This window comes from Myotis lucifugus, unplaced genomic scaffold (genome assembly GCF_000147115.1).
Source record: "Myotis lucifugus unplaced genomic scaffold, Myoluc2.0 scaffold_5, whole genome shotgun sequence".
Taxonomy (NCBI): Eukaryota; Metazoa; Chordata; class Mammalia; order Chiroptera; family Vespertilionidae; genus Myotis; species Myotis lucifugus.
The window spans coordinates 5,303,789-5,321,462 of record NW_005871053.1 but is presented as its reverse complement, the minus strand read 5'-3'; the positions used below and the strand labels follow the sequence as shown (position 1 = coordinate 5,321,462).

Below are 17,674 nucleotides of genomic sequence, written 5' to 3'. Positions count from 1 at the left end.
TTATGCTTTAATTTATCAGTAAAATATGTACTTATTTGTGGTAATAAAAATACTCATTTACTTCTATTTATTAGTAACTGTTTTTATTATTTTCTGTATCTTGGCAAATAAACAAAATTTAGGGTATTTTTCACTCAGCTTGAATGTGTACTGTATTGTACTATGTTTGAAATGAATGAGCCTCTTTGCTCCCATAATAGAAACTATTTTGTAGAATCAGGTGGAAAAGAAACTAATATGTTCTTTGTGACAGGTATTGGGGTAATTTATAGATTCTGTCTTGGTTTGTTTGGTCTCTAACCCTTCTTATCCACAAAATCCTAGCAACATTTTAAGTATCCCTGGGCAACTACTATAGAAGCAAAACTCTTTTGATCACACTTTAAATATCCTAAATTGATTCCTATGTCTGTGGCTTGGTTCAGAAATTAGGGGATTTAGTTTGCTTCCCCAGGCTAAATTCCTGAATTAATCCTTTATTTTCTGCTTACATAGTTGCTAAGGTCGAGTTTCTTTCCAAGTTCTGCTTTTCTTACCATGTTTATTTGTTGGGGGTTGGGGGTTGGAGGTGGGGAGGGTGAGGAGACAATGTATGTGTATTTTATTGCCCAGCAACCTACAAGTATAAGGATAGGGTAGGGTCCTTAAAGAGAAACTCAGACCAAAAATATTTCACTGGAAAAAATAAAGTAAGTTAAAGCCGTAGCCACATGGAACAAGATTAATGCTTGTGTTTACAATTTTTTGTTCAGCCTTATTTGGTCATTTGTATAATAAGGCCTCTCTCTAGAATATAAGCATCATAGGAGGAATTCTCTTGTCACTTTTGTTCTCTGACATGCTGTAATCTGCACTTGACACAGTACAGATGTCTAACAATGATTTATTGATTAATTCAACCAACACACAAGTGAATGAATGTATGAATGACACATATCACTGGCATTCTCTGGTTTTCTACTTTATTATATTTACTTTACTGAACTTTTTGGTTGATTCTATTAAATAGTGAGGGAAGAACTGTTTCTAAAAGATTCTATTTCTTGATTTTTAAAAATGCAATATTGAAAACTTTTTCCTCCCTGTAGGAATTTATCTCAAATTATGAAGTTATTTATATCTCTGTAGTAGAGTGACACCTATATATCTTTACTGCTTGTGGTTCTTTTTTAGAAAAATCAACTTAATACATTTGAAAAATAAGTTCATGTTTTTTTACTTTCATAGAATATACATTTAGAGAAGTTTTGCTCAGATGTATTTGAAGAGTATATGACACAAGGTTTCTTTCCCTCTACTAGTTTGTGTAATGTCTCAGGATAGTTTGGGGTTATTAATGAATAGATTTATATAATTTAGCTTACCTAGTGTTAAAGAAATTTTAAAATGCGTTAGTTTTTAAACAGTGCTTTTCCTCAAAAGAAGCATTATGAGAAAAAGAATAACTTACATGCAAGTCAGAATTCTCCATTTTAATAATAAACACGTTTTTAAAAGTAGTTCTTCTAGAACAGTGGTTCTCAAATTTTTGGTTACACTCTTAAAAATTATTGAAGGCTTCAAAGAGCTTTTGCTTATGTAGGTTATATCTATCTATATTTATTGTGTTAGAAATTAAAATGGATAGAATTTTAAAATATTCCTAAATTTATTTAAAAATAGCAATTGACCATCACATGTTAGCCTAGGTTCCTATCCAAAATTTCAATATGAACAAACAAATAATGCCATTCCCAGGAGGTTTGTTCCCATTTTTTCTGTTGAAGATCTGAACACACACCTCCAGTCTTTCACTCCATCGTATATCTTGGCTTTTGACTCTCCATCAAAAGGCGCTGGCACAGGTATGGGTACTCAGCCACATTTATCATTTTTCTCTGCTAATTCAAGTAGGTCTCAGAATGGAAAAAACAGAGTCCCGGTTAATGCTTAAATTGTCCTTCGACACTGTAGCTGTCAGATTAGGAATTCTTGCTAACCCCTGCCCCATTGTATTTGGTGCCAAAATATCTGTTCTTATCTCTTGTGTTTTCTCACAAATTGGAAGAATGAGAACAATTCATAAATCTTTTCCTTCAGTTGTTTTCTTTCTAATAAATGGCTCAAAATGCATTCAGGTAGGACTTTCAAAATTTGTAATCAGACTCCTCGTGTTCAAGGTAATAGAAATAACCAAAAGCTTTAAACTTACAAAGAAATTCGAATAATTGGCTCAGATCAAAGTGTAATTTTCTTTATGAAAGAGCAAATATTAATATAATAGTTTTCCAGTGATGTATCAAAAATAGAGGGCTCACTAAGTAAATAAAATACCAACCTGTCTATTGAAAAAATGAAATAACTAGAGTAAAAACATTATATTTCATTTTCAGCCTATATCTGAAAATTAACTACACTGAGTTCTTTGATGTCTTTCAAAATTGTTCTCCCATAGAAAGTTCTTCATGTTTTTTTCATATGTACAAATAATATCCACTTACTGCATTAAAAAATTAGAAAAAGATTAAGAAGCAATTAAAAATTATCTATAATCCTTCCACCTTTGGATAGCTGTAGTTCAATTCAAACATTCTGAAATATATTTTGGTTATATTATAACATCATTATATTCTATATACTTTTTATAGCCTTATTTTTCAGTTGACAGAACATTTAGTGTATTTTTACATATCAGTGGACATGGATCCATATTGTCATCTTTAATCACTCCGTGCTATTTCCTTATGTTTGTATTATTCTCATATATATATGATATTTTCTACTACAACAAATAATGCTTTAGTAAACTTATCTGTTCTTACATATTTGCATAAGTATCTGATTATTTCCTGAGGGTGAAAATTTAGCTGTGGGATTGCTGGGTAAATGAGGCATCTACTTTTTTCTCCAAAAAAGTTTTTAATAAAATTGCAAAATTCCTCTTTAGATAGATCATACCCAATTTATACTCCCTTTCCTCCAGCCCTAATCCATTCTCTAATCTAATGGTTTAAAAAAATCATTATTATTTTGGTTTTCATTTCTTTGAATACTTCTGAGGCTGAGGTGAACATCTTTTCAAATGTTCTGTGTGAGTTCCCTGTTCATATGCTTTGCCTATTTTTCTGTTGGAATGTTATCCAACTGATCAATGAACATTCAGATCAATGAAGACTCTTCATAGTCTTTGTAAAGGACATCTATTGTCTATTGTATTTAATGAGTTTTATTTTCTGTGCACCTAAGGATTATTGTAAGACTAGAGGCCTGGTGCACGAAATTCATGCACAGGGGAGGGGAGGTCCACTCAACCCAGACTGCACCCTCTCCATTCCAGGATCCCTCTGATAATCTGGGAGCACTGGCTCCTAACTGCTCACCTGCCTGCCTGCCTGATCACCTCTAACTGTCTCTTCCTGTGGGCTTGGTCGCCCCACGCAGCCTGCTGCTCAGTCGTTTGGTCGCCCCTCACTAACCCTGCTGCGGGCCTGGTCGCCCCACGCAGCCTGTTCTGTCATCTGTTCGGTTGCGATGGTCACTTAGGCTTTTATATATATAGATACTATAATATAATAATATATAATATTATAATATAATTATCTCATAGGGATTATAAGAAACTCTAAAGACTAAATGGTATTAAAGTTCTGGGCTTTTTGACTTAAAATTTTCTCTTTGTATAGTGCCATTGGAGCGGTAAGCAGATAGTCTTATGTAAGGCTAATTGTGTATGTAGTAGATGTACCGATGTTTTAAAAAATTTGTGGCCCCTTGACTCCTTCTTTAAGATTGAATCCAACATTGCAGGACCAACCAGTTCAGCAAATAAGAAGGGACAACAGGCCCTAACTGGTTTGGCACAGTGGATAGAGCGTCAGCCTGCGGACTGAAGGGTCCCAGGTTCGATTCCGTTCAAGGGCATGTACCTTGGTTGCGGGCACATCCCCAGTAGGGGGTGTGCAGGAGGCAGCTGATCAATGTTTCTCTCTCATTGATGTTTCTACCTCTCTATCCCTTTCCCTTCCTCTCTGTAAAAAATCAATAAAATATATTTTTTTAAAAGGGACAACGGAATCCTGGCTGAGATTTTTCTGACTGTTGCTACAGCCTTTGTTCTCCTCAGAACCCCGCAGTTTCTAACATAGCTCACTGTCGTGTGATCTGTGATCTGTGATCTCACCCCTATGCCCATCCACACGAGAAATGGCTTATCTAACCCTGGGTTGTATTTCCCTTTATTCAGAGTTCCCACGTACTGGAGAGGACTGCTTCCTCCGGCACCGAGCCCTCCATAAGTCGGCAATTGCTGGAACCGGAGCCAGTCCCCATCTCCAAGGTCAGTGATGGACTGTGGTGCTCGCTCAGATGGCCTGCTGCCTGCCCTGGGCCAGCTGCACTGTAAATAACTCACACCTGACTCCCCTGGGGTAGCTGAGGCGCCCCCTGCAGGGCTGCTCTTGCACTTCTTTCTGCATGCGGTGTGTAGGGTTTCTTTGCCAGTGTGAGGAGGGAAGACATGAAAGTATATTTTGCTGGAATTTTCAGGATTACATATAGAAGTCCAGCATTCTCTATGTTTTGGGAAAAGGACAAGAGAAACTATTGTTATTCCCCATTGGAGAGATGAGAAAAGATTTCTGTACCAAACTAATAGAAAAAAATAACTGGGTCCAGTAATAATCTACCGTATTGCCCATGTACTGCATACCAGGAAATATGCTAAATGCTGAAATATATTATCCCACTTAATAGAACCCTATGAACAGCCTTATGCAGTGTAGGGGTTTATTACATTTTTTAAATATGGAAACTGAAAATTTGTCAGTTGCTCAAAGACAAAAAAAAAAGCTGCTAAGGGCAGAGCAGGGATTCAGACTTAGCCTTCATTAAGGCTACTAGTGGTAAACTAGTAGCCACCCAGCAGGGCTGTGCACTCCGAGTCCCCGGCTCCTTCTTACATCTGGCCTTCCTAGCAGTGAGCTGAGGAGAACCTGCAGATTAAGACCTTTTCCGTCTCATGGAAGCCAGTGTTCCCACCCCTTCAGCCTTCTCTTCCTATGACTAGCTAAATATCTGAATTCATTTTTGTCTAAAATGCAAAAATCATAAAGTCGAGGAGAAGTCATCCTACTCATCCGCAGCCCACCCGGCTCCCTGAGAGTTTCAGTGGGCTGGCTCCCCTGTCAAGAAACCCAGAAAACAGGATGCCTGAGGATTTTGAAATCAAATATAAAAATAGCGCTTGACTTCCAAAGCATTTCAACTTCCAAATATATATAACTGATCCATCCACTTCCTTGTCCTTTATTAAATAGAATCCTTGAAGAAAGAACACTCTACTACCCTAGTGTTATGGACTGTGTACACTGTATCTCTTTATATTTTGAAGCTATTACAAGCTGAGACGTTTATTCAATCAGACAGAAGTAGATTGCTAAACTAAGGAAAGGGGGAGTTATTAAACCACAAAAAATTTAAAATGATATGATTTCTATTGGAATAGCAAATAGAGGATGTTTAGTTGGTAAATACAAGTAGTAATCTCTTTGAAACATCAGTGTTTTCTTATAGGCAGCTAAAGGAGAGAGAACAGATAAATAAGTAAATGCAGAGATAACGGGAAGGGCAGCTAACATTTATTAAGCACCCACCTTGAGCCAGGCCCTGGATTAGTATATATATTTCCTCCCCTGGTCAGCGCTCAACTCCACAAAGTGAGTACTGGTAACATTCTCATTTATGGAGACAGAGAGTAGTTGTCCAGCGTCAGATAGCTGGGAAGTGTGTGGCAGAGCAGAGGGGAACAGAGACATGGTAGTGAGAGATACTCAGAGAAAGGAAGACTTGGAGACATATACAGAAACAGGAAGGAGAGGTGCTGGTGTTAAAACACCTAGGGAGCAGCAGGCACACAAGATGTCCTCCGGCCCTGCCCCTCCGTCCAGCTGCATCTGTAGCCTCTTTGGCATCTCACTTTATAGTCCAGCTACCTCCACCTGCACACAGTTCCCCACAGTAGCCATGCTCTTTCCTCCCCAGCTGGGGGGTCTACCCCTTGTACCCAGCCTGCCTGGGGTGCTCCCTGCTCCCCTCCCCTTCCTTGACCTGGTTAAAGAAACTCAGAAAACAGAGTGCCTTTTTCAAATGCTGATCACCTTTCTACCCAACCCACCCTCAGCCCCAGACCACCTGGTGTAGCCAGTCCCATCACTACCACATTCATTTCTTTATTTCACATTCTTTCTTAAGTCAGGTTCCCTAGAGGGACATCCTGACACTGGGTGCTTGTAATTTGCTGGGGAGAACCCTCTGGGGAGAGGGGCGAGGGAGAGATCAGGGCAGGTGTGGAGCTAAGCAAGAAGGGCTTTGAGCTGGAGTCCAGAGCTCCAGGCCATGAATTGGAGCACAGAGTTGGTTTCACCCTGAGGCAAGGAGGACTTTTTGTTCCCTCAGCCCTTTGTACCTTGGTTCCTTCAGTCCTTGAGAGCCAAGGGGGGGAGAGATGCTGCAGCATAATTTCCCAGGCCCGAGGCCCCAGTTTGGTGAAAACAGCTCTTCCCCCTTAGCCTTAGCAGTTCCCAGTGCTCACGGCAGCTGGGGCCTGGGTCCACTGGCCTGATTCAGGATCTGGGCTGGGCACCAGCAGCATCCACTTCCCATTACTCCTCCATGCTATTTATTGTCCGCTTGGCTCTTGCTGTCGGATTAATACTCATGTTTTTGTGTTAATAGATACCATATCTTTGGGGGTCCCATGAAATCAGAGGGTCCAGATAGCATCTCTCAGCCCCTTTGAGAGAAGATGGGCTTCCTGGGCTCTGGTAGTGGTGGAAGAACATTGTTTGAAGTACACATTGTCCTGTCGCAGGATGTGTTCAAATTCTTTGGTACTTTCGCCTCCTAAAGCATTCTCTCACCCACCCACCCACACATGCATGCACAAAGAGTATGCCCTTAAGAAAGGAAATGTCTCTGATTGTTTTTTGGGTGTTTTTTTTCCCCCCAAATGAACAGACTAGGGCTGTTATTAGGTTACTTCCTGTGTTTAGTTATTATTATTAGATAAAAAATATTACTAAAACCTCTATAATAGCAAAAATGTTTATGTACCTGACTAGAGTCAAGTACTGACATGATCACATTAGGGCTTTGGGCTCTGTTCCTATTATAAGTAAACCTATGAAAATTGAAGACTTTTAATATCAATTGAAATTATGAAAAAAAAGTCTTCAATTTTTAAAGAGTAATTTTAGCTTTCTTAAGATGGACCTAGTCTACTAAGCAGAGATGGGTGGTGCTAAATACTGAGCTGGGATGTTTCATTTATTACACACCTTGTTTATATCATTATCATCAGCATTTCTAATTAAATAGGGAGAATGTTGTTCGCTCTGGCTTTATCTTTGCCTCTCTGTCAGATTGACAGTTTATTTAACTGTAGGAACTACACTAGGATTCTTCTCAATTACTTTTGCTGGGTTTAGTTATTCTGCATCAGAGTGAATGGAATTATTTGTTCAGAGCTGCCTCATTTATAATGAAGAAATGCATTTTAACTTTTCATCTGTTCTTTCTTACCCCTTTTTGTTTCCTCTTCAGTTAAACTCCCAAAGGAGAAAAAAATGAGTGTGTTAGAAATCAATAGCCATAGCCCCATAGGGACAAGCTGTTATTTCATTCTGGGTTTCATTAGGAAAAATTAAAAACATCTATACTTATTAAATGTTTCCATTTTCATGAGTAATTCAGAGTGTTCATCATACACACCCACACACACTCAGGGAATAAATCAAAGATGAACACTAGCCTTAAAATAAGGTAAGATCTAGCCAATAATAGCAGTGCTATTCTTTTAGAGATTCTATCCATGGATGGAGCTACCAAAAGTAGAAATGTCATTAAGCACAGTTGATATCTCTCTAAGAACAGAAAGAGTGCTAATGGATATATTCGTTTTGTGAGTATACCAAACTTTAAAAAAGAAATCAGTAGAAATCCATCATTTTTATGAAATCAAAATCCATCATTTTATCTACTTTCTTAGTAAGAATAGAAATCCAAAGATACTGTACTTTGTATAAAAACCTACTTTCTTCTTCTGTTATTCTAACACTAGAGGCCCAATGCATGAAATTCGTGCAAGGGGCTCAGCCCTCGCAGCCCTGGCTTCGTCCGGAAAGTTGTCCAGAAAGACATCCAGTCTAATTAGCATATTACGCTTTTATTATTATAGATTACTCATAAACTGTATTCTCCTGTCGAATTGCAGTTCACTATTAAAAAATGAGAATGCAAAGGACCCCCCTTTGTTTTCTGGATAACAAGAAACATCGTATACAGCCTGAAATTCTCATTTGCAACCTTTTTAAAATTACTTTGTCTAATTAACAACTTTGACCAGATCTATCCCAGTTTCTGACAGTATTATCTTCAAGTAGAAAATCACTTTTGGGGGTTTCTTACAGGTCTTTTTTCTTAAAAAACAAACACATTTTAGTGATGCATAATTTTACAGATCCTTTAAAGGGTCCTTAATGTTGCCAAATAAAAACTGGTGGGTGTGCTTCTGTAAGGTCTGTAGTTCATTCACTAGACACCCCTCAGATGACAAAGAAGATGAAAACTGACATTAATTTTCCTGGGGTTTTGTGGGAATGTGTGTGTTGTAGGGTTGGGCTTGGAGAGGATAGAAGCATGATGCTAGTTTTAGAGGGCTTTTCAGAAGTTAGGAATATCTCCTAGCCTTCATGATGTTAGAATAAAGCAATGTTCAGTGACATGTCCTTGAAACATCACTTTCTGTGAAAAGTCCACCCCATTCACATATATTTGGATTTGAACATAGATTTGATGTGGCCATAGAGCAAGCAGTTTCTGGGATGAAAGGAGAACAAAGGAAAAAGAGACATGGATAGTAAACAGGCAGCCCTTTCCCTTCCTGTCCCCATGGCCGATATTAGTAACTGATTGTGGCACCATAGCCTCTGGGCCTTGTCAGCGCCTCACAGTCCTTTAGCGGGTCTGGGCAGCCACCACCCAGACATTTGTGCCAGGAAGTTTATGTGCCCTGGATTGGGGCCATTGGCTATTCCTGTTGAAGCCTTTGTTCAGGGATCTGCGGAAGACTCCTGATGGAATGTATCTTTTCAGAAGGCACCTTTCTGAGTCGTTCTGGGATGGGGCGCTCTGAGAGGGGTTGCCCTGATACCTGGAGCTGCATCCAGCTTTGTGACGCTGGGGGTTTTTGCTTCCCTGCACTGTGGGCAGGACTGTAGCAGTTGTGCATGGGATGTGACCTTGTAGTTCCTGCCCCTAAATTATACCACATTTGAATTTATTGATGATAGCCATTCTGACAGATGTGAAATAATATCTCATTGTGAGGATGTGGAGAAAGGGGAACCCTTGTGCACTGTTTGTGGAATTGCAGACTAGTGCAGCCACTATGGAAAACAGTATGGAGGGCTCTCAAAAAATTAAAAATGGAACTACCTTATGACACAGTGATTCCACTTATCTGAAGAAACCCAAAACACTAATTCAAAAGAATATACCCACCCCTATGTTCATTGCAGTGTTATTGACAATAGCCAAGATATGGAAGCAACCCAAGTCAATAGACAAGTGGATAACAGTGGTGGTACATATATACTTAGCCATAAAAAGGGATAAAATCTTACCATTTGTGACCTCATGGATGAACCTAGAAGATATTATACTAAATAAATAAGTCAGACAGAAAAAGACATATACCATATGATTTCACTTATATGTGGAATCTAAATAAATGACCAAACAAAATTGAAACAGACTCATGGACAAAGAGAACAGACTGATGGTTGCCAGAGGGGCTGGGGGTTGGGAGGCTGAGTGAAAAAGGTAAAAGGATTAAGAGGTACAAATTGGCAGTTACAAAATAGTCGCTTGGATGTAAAGTACAGCAGAGAGAATATAGTCAATAAGTTGTAATAACTGTAATGGTGCCAGGTGGGTATGGGAAATATTGGGGGAACATTTTGTAAAGTATATGATTGTCTAACCACTATGCTGTACACCTGAAACTAATACAAAATAATATTGAATGTAAAAAAAAGGAAAAATATTTTTTTGGAAATGTGCTACACATGATTACTTTGATGCTATAATTTTATCAAGATTATCAAATAAACAAGAACTATTTTTTATTTACAAAATATAAGTAAAATTGTAGAATGTTTGCTGAAAAAAAATTATGCCACATGCATGAGATCTTGAATATGAGCGTTTGCCAGGCCAGCAGGTACTTTAGTGCTGGGCCCTCAAAAATCACCTGGTCCGACCCGTCCGGTGTGGCTCAGTGGTTAAGTGTCAACCTATGAACCAGGAGGTCATGGTTCGATTCCCGGTCAGTCATAAGCCCAGGCTCGATCCCCAGTAGGGAAGGTGCAGGAGGCAGCTATTCAGTGATTCTCTCTCATCATTGATGTTTCTGTCTCTCCCCCTCCTTTCCTCTCTGAAATCAATTTTTAAAAAATTATTTTTAAGAAATCACCTGGTCCAGAGATTTTAAAACCCAGGATGTTGCTAAGGGCCAGTCAGCGGCCTTGGAAGCAGACCCCTAGGGGGGCGTGGGTGGCACTGGGACAGCCTAAGAATGGGCATCCTTCTCTCAGGCCATGCGCACTGTTGCCAGATCTTACAGGTTTTCACAAAACACCAGAAATTTGGACTTTTGAAATCTGAAATCTTCTGATTTTTAAGTGTTGACAACTCATTAAAAAATTATAAAAGCCATAGATGAACAAAATATGTCTTATGGCAGAGGAAACTGTGATTTAGTTCCTTTTTACCAGAGGAGGACGCTTGTGTGGACTTGAGCATCCCAGATACCTGGGCTCACAGCTTTTTCCAAGAACGCTCAAGGGTGTGTGTGTCTCAGGATGCGTGCCTTCGAAAAGCATGACCTCTTGGTGTGTTTGGCGAGCAGAAGGTTGTATGTGCACTCTGAAACGCACACGGCCTCACTGAGGAGAAACAGGTCCCCACAGCGCTGCTCTTCAGCTTAAGGTCATGAGCCACTTAGACTCGTGCAGCCTTTCCATTTCTGCACCAAGAGCTAGGTCCACGCACTAATTGAACATTTGCCATCAAAACAGTCTTATTTCAAAAGGTTAAAGTGCCTCTGTGCCCGCAGATGCACTGCCTGGAAAAATGCATTTTAAACCTTCTGAGTACATGCCCTAGCCCCGTGGTTGGCAAACTGCGGCTCGTGAGCTACATGCAGCTCTTTAACCCCTTGAGTGTGGCTCTTCCTAAGCCTTAGGAGTACCCTAATTAAGTTAATAACAATGTACCTACCTATATAGTTTAAGTTTAAAAATTTGGCTCTCAAAAGAAATTTCAATCGTTGTACTGTTGATATTTGGCTCTGTTGACTAATGAGTTTGCAGATCACTGCCCTAGCCGATTTGGCTCAGTGGAAAGAGCATGGGCCTGCAGACTAAAGGGTCCCGGGGTCAATTCTGGTCAAGGGCATGTACCTTGGTTGCAGGCTCAATCCTTGGCCCGGGTTTGGGCATGTGCAAAGGCAACCAATCGATGTTTCTCTCTCTCTCTCTCTCTCTCTCTCTCTCTCTCTCTCTCTCTTTCTCTTTCTCTCCCCCCCACACCCCCCACTTCCACTCTCTCCAAAAATCAATGGAAAAATATCATCAGGTGAGGATTAACAAAAAACAAAACAAAAAAAACCTTCTGTACAGGCCATTGAAATTTCATGCTAACCCAACCTCCAACTCCGTCTTGTGTCTGATGGACCCAGACTTGCAAGTCTATCTGGAAGCTCATTTTAACTTCAGCTCTAAATGCTTAGCTGGATCTGATGTTGGAATTTGCTCCAGAATGTTGCTCATACTTCCAGTGGGTCCGATGCTGCTTCAAAAGCAACTTCTACTTAAGACTCCGTTGTAAGTGTGTCATGAAACACCAAGAAACCTGTGATTTGCCTTTCTCCTTTTCTCTCAGGAAGCTGACAGCTGGGAAATTATAGAAGGGCTGAAAATAGGCCAAACCAATGTCCAGAGACCAGACAAACATGAAGGCTTTATGCTGAAGAAAAGAAAATGGCCTTTAAAAGGCTGGCACAAGGTAACATTTTCATCATATTCATCTTCAGCTCATCTTTGTAAATAGAGGATCTGATTTGGTGTTATTAGGTAGGAAGCCAAGAGTATGGCTGTATGTGCAAACTAATTCTCTAGGCCTTGTTTCAGCCATTCGGGCTGCATGCAACCTGTTGTACCTGTTTAAGTCTGAGATCTGTAATATCTGTCTGCAGGGGGAAAATTATTTTAAAAATATTTTAAGGTAACTTATTTTTATATTTTAAATCCAGTTTGTACATATTAATATCTACTCGGGGTCTTTTTTCACTTAAATTAATATGTTATTATTAAATATTCTTCTAAATGGAAGGTTTTAAAAAATGCATGCATATATTCCACTGGATAAACTTATTGAACCAATTTTCCACGATTATGGAACAAATTCCCTTTTGCTGGATATGTATGCTATTTATGTCTAATTTTTTACTGTCATGATGTTGTGATGACCATCCAATTAATTTCTATTTACTTCATTGGGGTAACTACCTAGAATTATTGTTACCAGTGCAAATTAAAGGTGGAAATTCACTGACCTTGGAAGTTTGGTTATTACTCTTTAAACTATATGGTTTATTCTTCTCTTCCTGACCCCACATGCTTTTACCATCCTCCAGTTTTAATTACAGAGAAAATATTTCGCACTTCATTGTTGCAGTGATCTGAGTAGCAAGACTTCTGTGATGCTGAGGAGGAACTTGTCCTCCGTTCTCAGTGTCAGCCCTTTGGTAGACCACCAGCATCTCTGAAATCGCTGGAAGAACAGGCTCATCTACTTGCCACATCTGCCGATGGATTTCACCTCAGGGCAGACAGATTTATTGGCTGGTGGTAGCTGCCCATCGGCCCCAACAGGGAGGTTATGGATTATAAAATCCTTGAAGAAATATACTTTTTGCACTTTAAGGGAAAGACTTGGCCTGGCTGGTGTGGCTCAGTGGTTGAGCATCGACCAGGAGGTCATGGTTCAATTCCCAGTCAGGGCACATATCTGGATTCTGGGCTCAATCCCCAGCAGGAGGCAGCCAATCAAAGATTCTTTCTCATCATTGATGTTTCTCTGCCTCCCTCCCTCTCCCCTCCTCTCTCTGAAATCAATAAAAGCATATTTTTTAAAAAAGGAAGACTTAAAAAATTAACCAATGGGAATGTTCCTCAATCCTCTCTCTCTGAGGGTGAAGTAAAAGCAGGCCAAAGTGGCTCCCACAACTATTCCTTCTCACTTGACAGTCTCCCCTGAACCCCTAATATTCTCCAATGCCAGGATTTCTCTCCACCCTGTTCTTCCTTGGATTTTGATCAGTTTTTTGCCTTTTGTTCTGACCTTACCACTTCACAGTTCCTCAAATCAGTGGCCCTGCTACTCTCATATAGGTTATCCCTGCTAAAATTCTTTAATAGATAGAAATGGAAAAATAGGGGGGGGGGGATGTCAAATAAACCAATTTGATTTGAATTGCAAACTTATTTAGCACTCTCAGTTCGTGTTTCAGCAAAACTGGCTGTGGTTCAACTGCAGCTCTTTCTGGACCATGCCTTTGAACTTTTTGTTACCCCTAACCTATAACAAAGGGGTCCCAGTGGCCTTCTGTGAGTTCCGTGCAGGGTGTCCCTAGCCTGACTTCCTGCTACCTCAGCAGCTAAGAGTTCCTGAATCACATAAAAACTTCCCAGCAGAGTAATTTTCCAGCAACAGAAAGACTCCCTGCATCTGTAGAGACTAGAAGAGGGCACTGGACTCATTGTTGGATTGGGTCCTGGGAGCTGTTTGTTCTTTTGTCAATTGCCCTTGGAAAGGAAATCAACAACAGAGAGTTCCTGAGTGTTTGTGGAGCAAAAGTGGCTGCATGCATTTGAATTGGATCAGGAGTATCTTGAAGGTGACGAAAATTGCCCAAAAGATTCCTTCCCCCCCACCCCCCTCGTATTTTAAACCCTTAATGTAGTTAAGAAATAATTATCTCTTTTACTAATAGTACACTGCAGGAATTTTGCAAATTAGAGATGCAAACATATTGCTAAGGCAACTTTCCAGATCACTCATTAATCATAGACCCAGTCCACTGGCTTCTGTGACAGACATGAGCATTTTCAGAAATTACCCATGATACCCAGGGAAATACAGGACTGAGAAATTCACAAGCTCCTTACAAAATCTCTGTGACCTAACTCAGGTTATTCTTATTTCTCACTTTCAAAAAAAAAATCCCAATATGATTCATTCAGAAAGTCTTAGCTGCAGATCCTGAGATTCACACTCCCCACCCAGCATAGCCACCCCTGTTAAGAAAAACCATGGTGAAAAGATTTCAGCTCCATTGCATTGTGTGTAAAAGAAACCAAGTAGGTTAACAGTACACAACTCATATATTAAAATGATAAACACATTGTTTACTAAATGCCAAGCAACATTAACCCACACTTGTGAATGTCTTATATAATTTAAAGTACAGTAACTGGGGGTTGTTTGGTTCTTGCAGCGTTTTTTTGTCCTGGATAATGGAATGTTAAAGTATTCAAAGGCACCACTTGATGTAAGTAGCACACAAGGCATGTGTCAAAGATTGATGTAGAATTTGCTTGAAGTGCGTACACACCACAGCTGTGCCAGCCTTTGCCATAGTTACCAGCTTTGTTCATTTTTGTGCCTGTAATATTTAACAAGCTACCAGACTTCCATGCTGCATGGAAGGTGTGTTTTAGGCTTCAGCTCAAGCTAACATAAAATCTCAAACTGGTGCATGAAGATTTAATTTCACTATTGTGCTGTCTGTTGTTCCAAGCAAGCTTAAACCTAAAAGTAACACACTAATAAAAATTAACTTTTCTGTCTTGGAGAGAAAACCCAAATAGGCTTTCTTTCTGCATCTTAATAAACTATGCTTTATGTGCTGTTTGAGATTTAAAGCAACCTTTGTTCTTGTCGATGTCCTTTTAATACCTATCTTATGAACTTTATTTCTATTTCATATCATACATTCTCTTATCTTGGGAATCCCAACTTACTAAAATTAATCCTATTTATTTTTCTTTACTGTAGAAAGTAGTTGTTTGCATGCAAAACTGGAAAATGCCCTCCTTATCATTGTGGTGTGGGGAAATAAGAGAGTTCCGTTTTGTTCTCATCTCTTCCATTGAATCGCTGTGTGTCCTTGGTCAGACGAGGGCAGCCAGAAGGAAGAGCGGGCTGCTCTGTGCTCTCTGGTCCCAGCTGCCCAGTTCCGTCCCAGCAGCTGTCTGCTAGCAGATTACTTGGGGATGTTCTGGGCTGTAGGTCAAAGATGGACCACAGTTATTTTAAGAACCATTAAAGATATATTTTTTGGGATATAAGTTATACAATTTAGAATTATGAAAAAAGGGACATTATATGTTATGCCAGAAACAGGAATAAGAGCTGAATATTCTTACTGAAATTGGTGTGGAGTCATGGCAACTTCAACTGTCCTCAGGTTAAGGACCTTAACCTCAGAACCCGAACCTTTTTCCCTTTCTAAAGAGAATTAAAGATGTCATTAAGCTCACTTCCGTGCAGAAACACATCATCTATCCTTCCAGCCTCTTTACTAGTGTTTTCAATATTTCAGATTCAAAAAGGGAAGGTCCACGGAAGCATCGATGTCGGACTCTCGGTCATGTCTATTAAAAAGAAAGCTCGGAGGATAGACCTGGACACAGAAGAGCACATCTATCATTTGAAGGTGAAGTTGCTTTTCAACAGTTTCTCTGCCATTATCCGAGGAAACCGCTTGCCTATATCAGTGGTAAACAGAGTATCGGTTTCACCATTCCCTTCTCCTCTTGTTCATTGTTTTAGGTGAAATCCCAGGACTGGTTTGATGCATGGGTCTCCAAACTGCGCCACCATCGCCTGTACCGGCAGAATGAGATTGTGAGGTCACCAAGAGATGCTAGTTTTCACATATTTCCTTCAACCTCCACAGCTGAATCTTCACCAGCTGCTAATGTTTCCGTCGTAGATGGAAAGGTGTGTCTTAGAAATATAAAAGTCAGCCCAGAAATTGCTTGGAAAGTTATGTAGGCCCATAACAGAGTCTCATTTGACCAACCCAAAAGAGATGATTTTCTTTGTAAAGTAGCTCTCAGAAGACAGTAGTGACATTTGGCATCAAAGTTAATAACAAGTACGGATCAGGTGGATATGTGGATCACCGAGAGAATTAACAGTTGCTTTTCCTTTTTACGAATGGACCACAACTTAATTTTCTATAGCTTTTTAAGAATATTTGGAAGTGGGGCGAACATTTGATTAATTAGCACCTAGAAATTGATGTCTTCCTGGGTGGTAATAGGAAGACTACAAAGTTTTGAAAATGAAACTTGCTTTTTTGCCTTGAGATGTAATACATACATGACCCAGGGAGAGACGAGTAAATTTCCCCCTGAGGTTAATGCAAGTGGGCTAGAGAATTTGCCAACAATCTGAGCAGTAGCCCACTAAGTCAGGCAGTGTTAGGCATTTGACATATAGTCATCTCTAATCTTTAATATAGCAAAAGCTCAGAGACAAAACAGAATTTTTCCAGGTGTTACATGGCCATTAAACAGCTGAGCCAGGATCTGAATCCTCATCTCTCAGTTTCCTTTCCATTATTCTGGGTCCCAGATTGCGGAAGACTGAAGTTGTTCTTTGGACTGTAGTAAGAGTTCATTTTCTGTGTTGCTGAAAAACTAGAGGTGTTGCCTATTAAAAATCAAGGTTAAGACCACAGGCAGTGAGACAGCTGTTTGTGCCTTTGACTTGATAATTAAGTTTTCCGAACCAGAGCCACATGGCCCTGCCCAGGGGTGTTCCAGCTTCCCACTTGGCACCTGATATTGAGAACAGGGACATCTGTGAATAACTGGCTGCCACAAGGAGCTGGATTTGAGAATGTTTCAGTGAAAACCCCCCCTTTCTCTATTTTCTCATATAAGGGTGTATATAGTACATATATCTGAGTTTTCTTTGCAAAGCATTGAAAAACATCATGGAGTAACTGTAAGACTAATCAAATCAGAGTAAATAAAACACTTCTGCGTTCAGTTTTTATTATCTCAATGGAAATGACTCAAGTATTTCATAGGCTCTGAAACCTTTTGGGTTGTAGCCTTGGCAAGGCTATTTAATCAGTCCTAGGAAGGAGATGTTGGGCGAACCAGGAGATCAGAGGGTTAGGAAACAGGGCACTTACTGAATGACCCAACACAAGATGCTCAACATAACCCCAAAGTTTCTCTGAGCCTCCTGCCTTCTCCCCACAGGATAGAATGAATCCCAGAGTTAGTCCAAATTAAACAAGAAATGTATCCCTGTTGGATATTTTTAAAATATAAATGTTTAATCCTTTGATGGTTCCAGCTTCTGCCTGCATCTTTGGCACAGAGTGTTGATAAAAGATACATTATTTTCATCCCTTTTGTTAGTTATTAAATCACTTGGGTGATATCCAAGAACAGAGAGCTGAAACTAAATCCTCCCCACTGTTTGCCTTGGAATAAGAAAGCTCTTTAGCTCTGGTTTTCATAGGAGATCTATTGCCCTAGTTATGAATGAC

General features: G+C 39.8%; 1 protein-coding gene across 8 annotated transcripts in view; it reads left to right on the top strand.

Annotated features, from left to right (window-relative positions):
* OSBPL6 (oxysterol binding protein like 6) overlaps window positions 1-17,674 on the top strand; it is a 175,639-nt gene that overhangs the window by 112,100 nt on the left and 45,865 nt on the right. For 7 of the 8 annotated variants that reach the window (XM_023744492.1, XM_014467615.2, XM_023744509.1 and 4 more), the window contains 5 exons: window positions 4,223-4,315; window positions 11,980-12,102; window positions 14,597-14,650; window positions 15,704-15,817; window positions 15,934-16,104. In XM_023744492.1, coding sequence (XP_023600260.1) covers window positions 4,223-4,315; window positions 11,980-12,102; window positions 14,597-14,650; window positions 15,704-15,817; window positions 15,934-16,104 — 555 coding nt within the window. The remainder of the gene's footprint in view (window positions 1-4,222; window positions 4,316-11,979; window positions 12,103-14,596; window positions 14,651-15,703; window positions 15,818-15,933; window positions 16,105-17,674) is intronic. The other variant, XM_023744511.1, reaches the window with a different exon arrangement.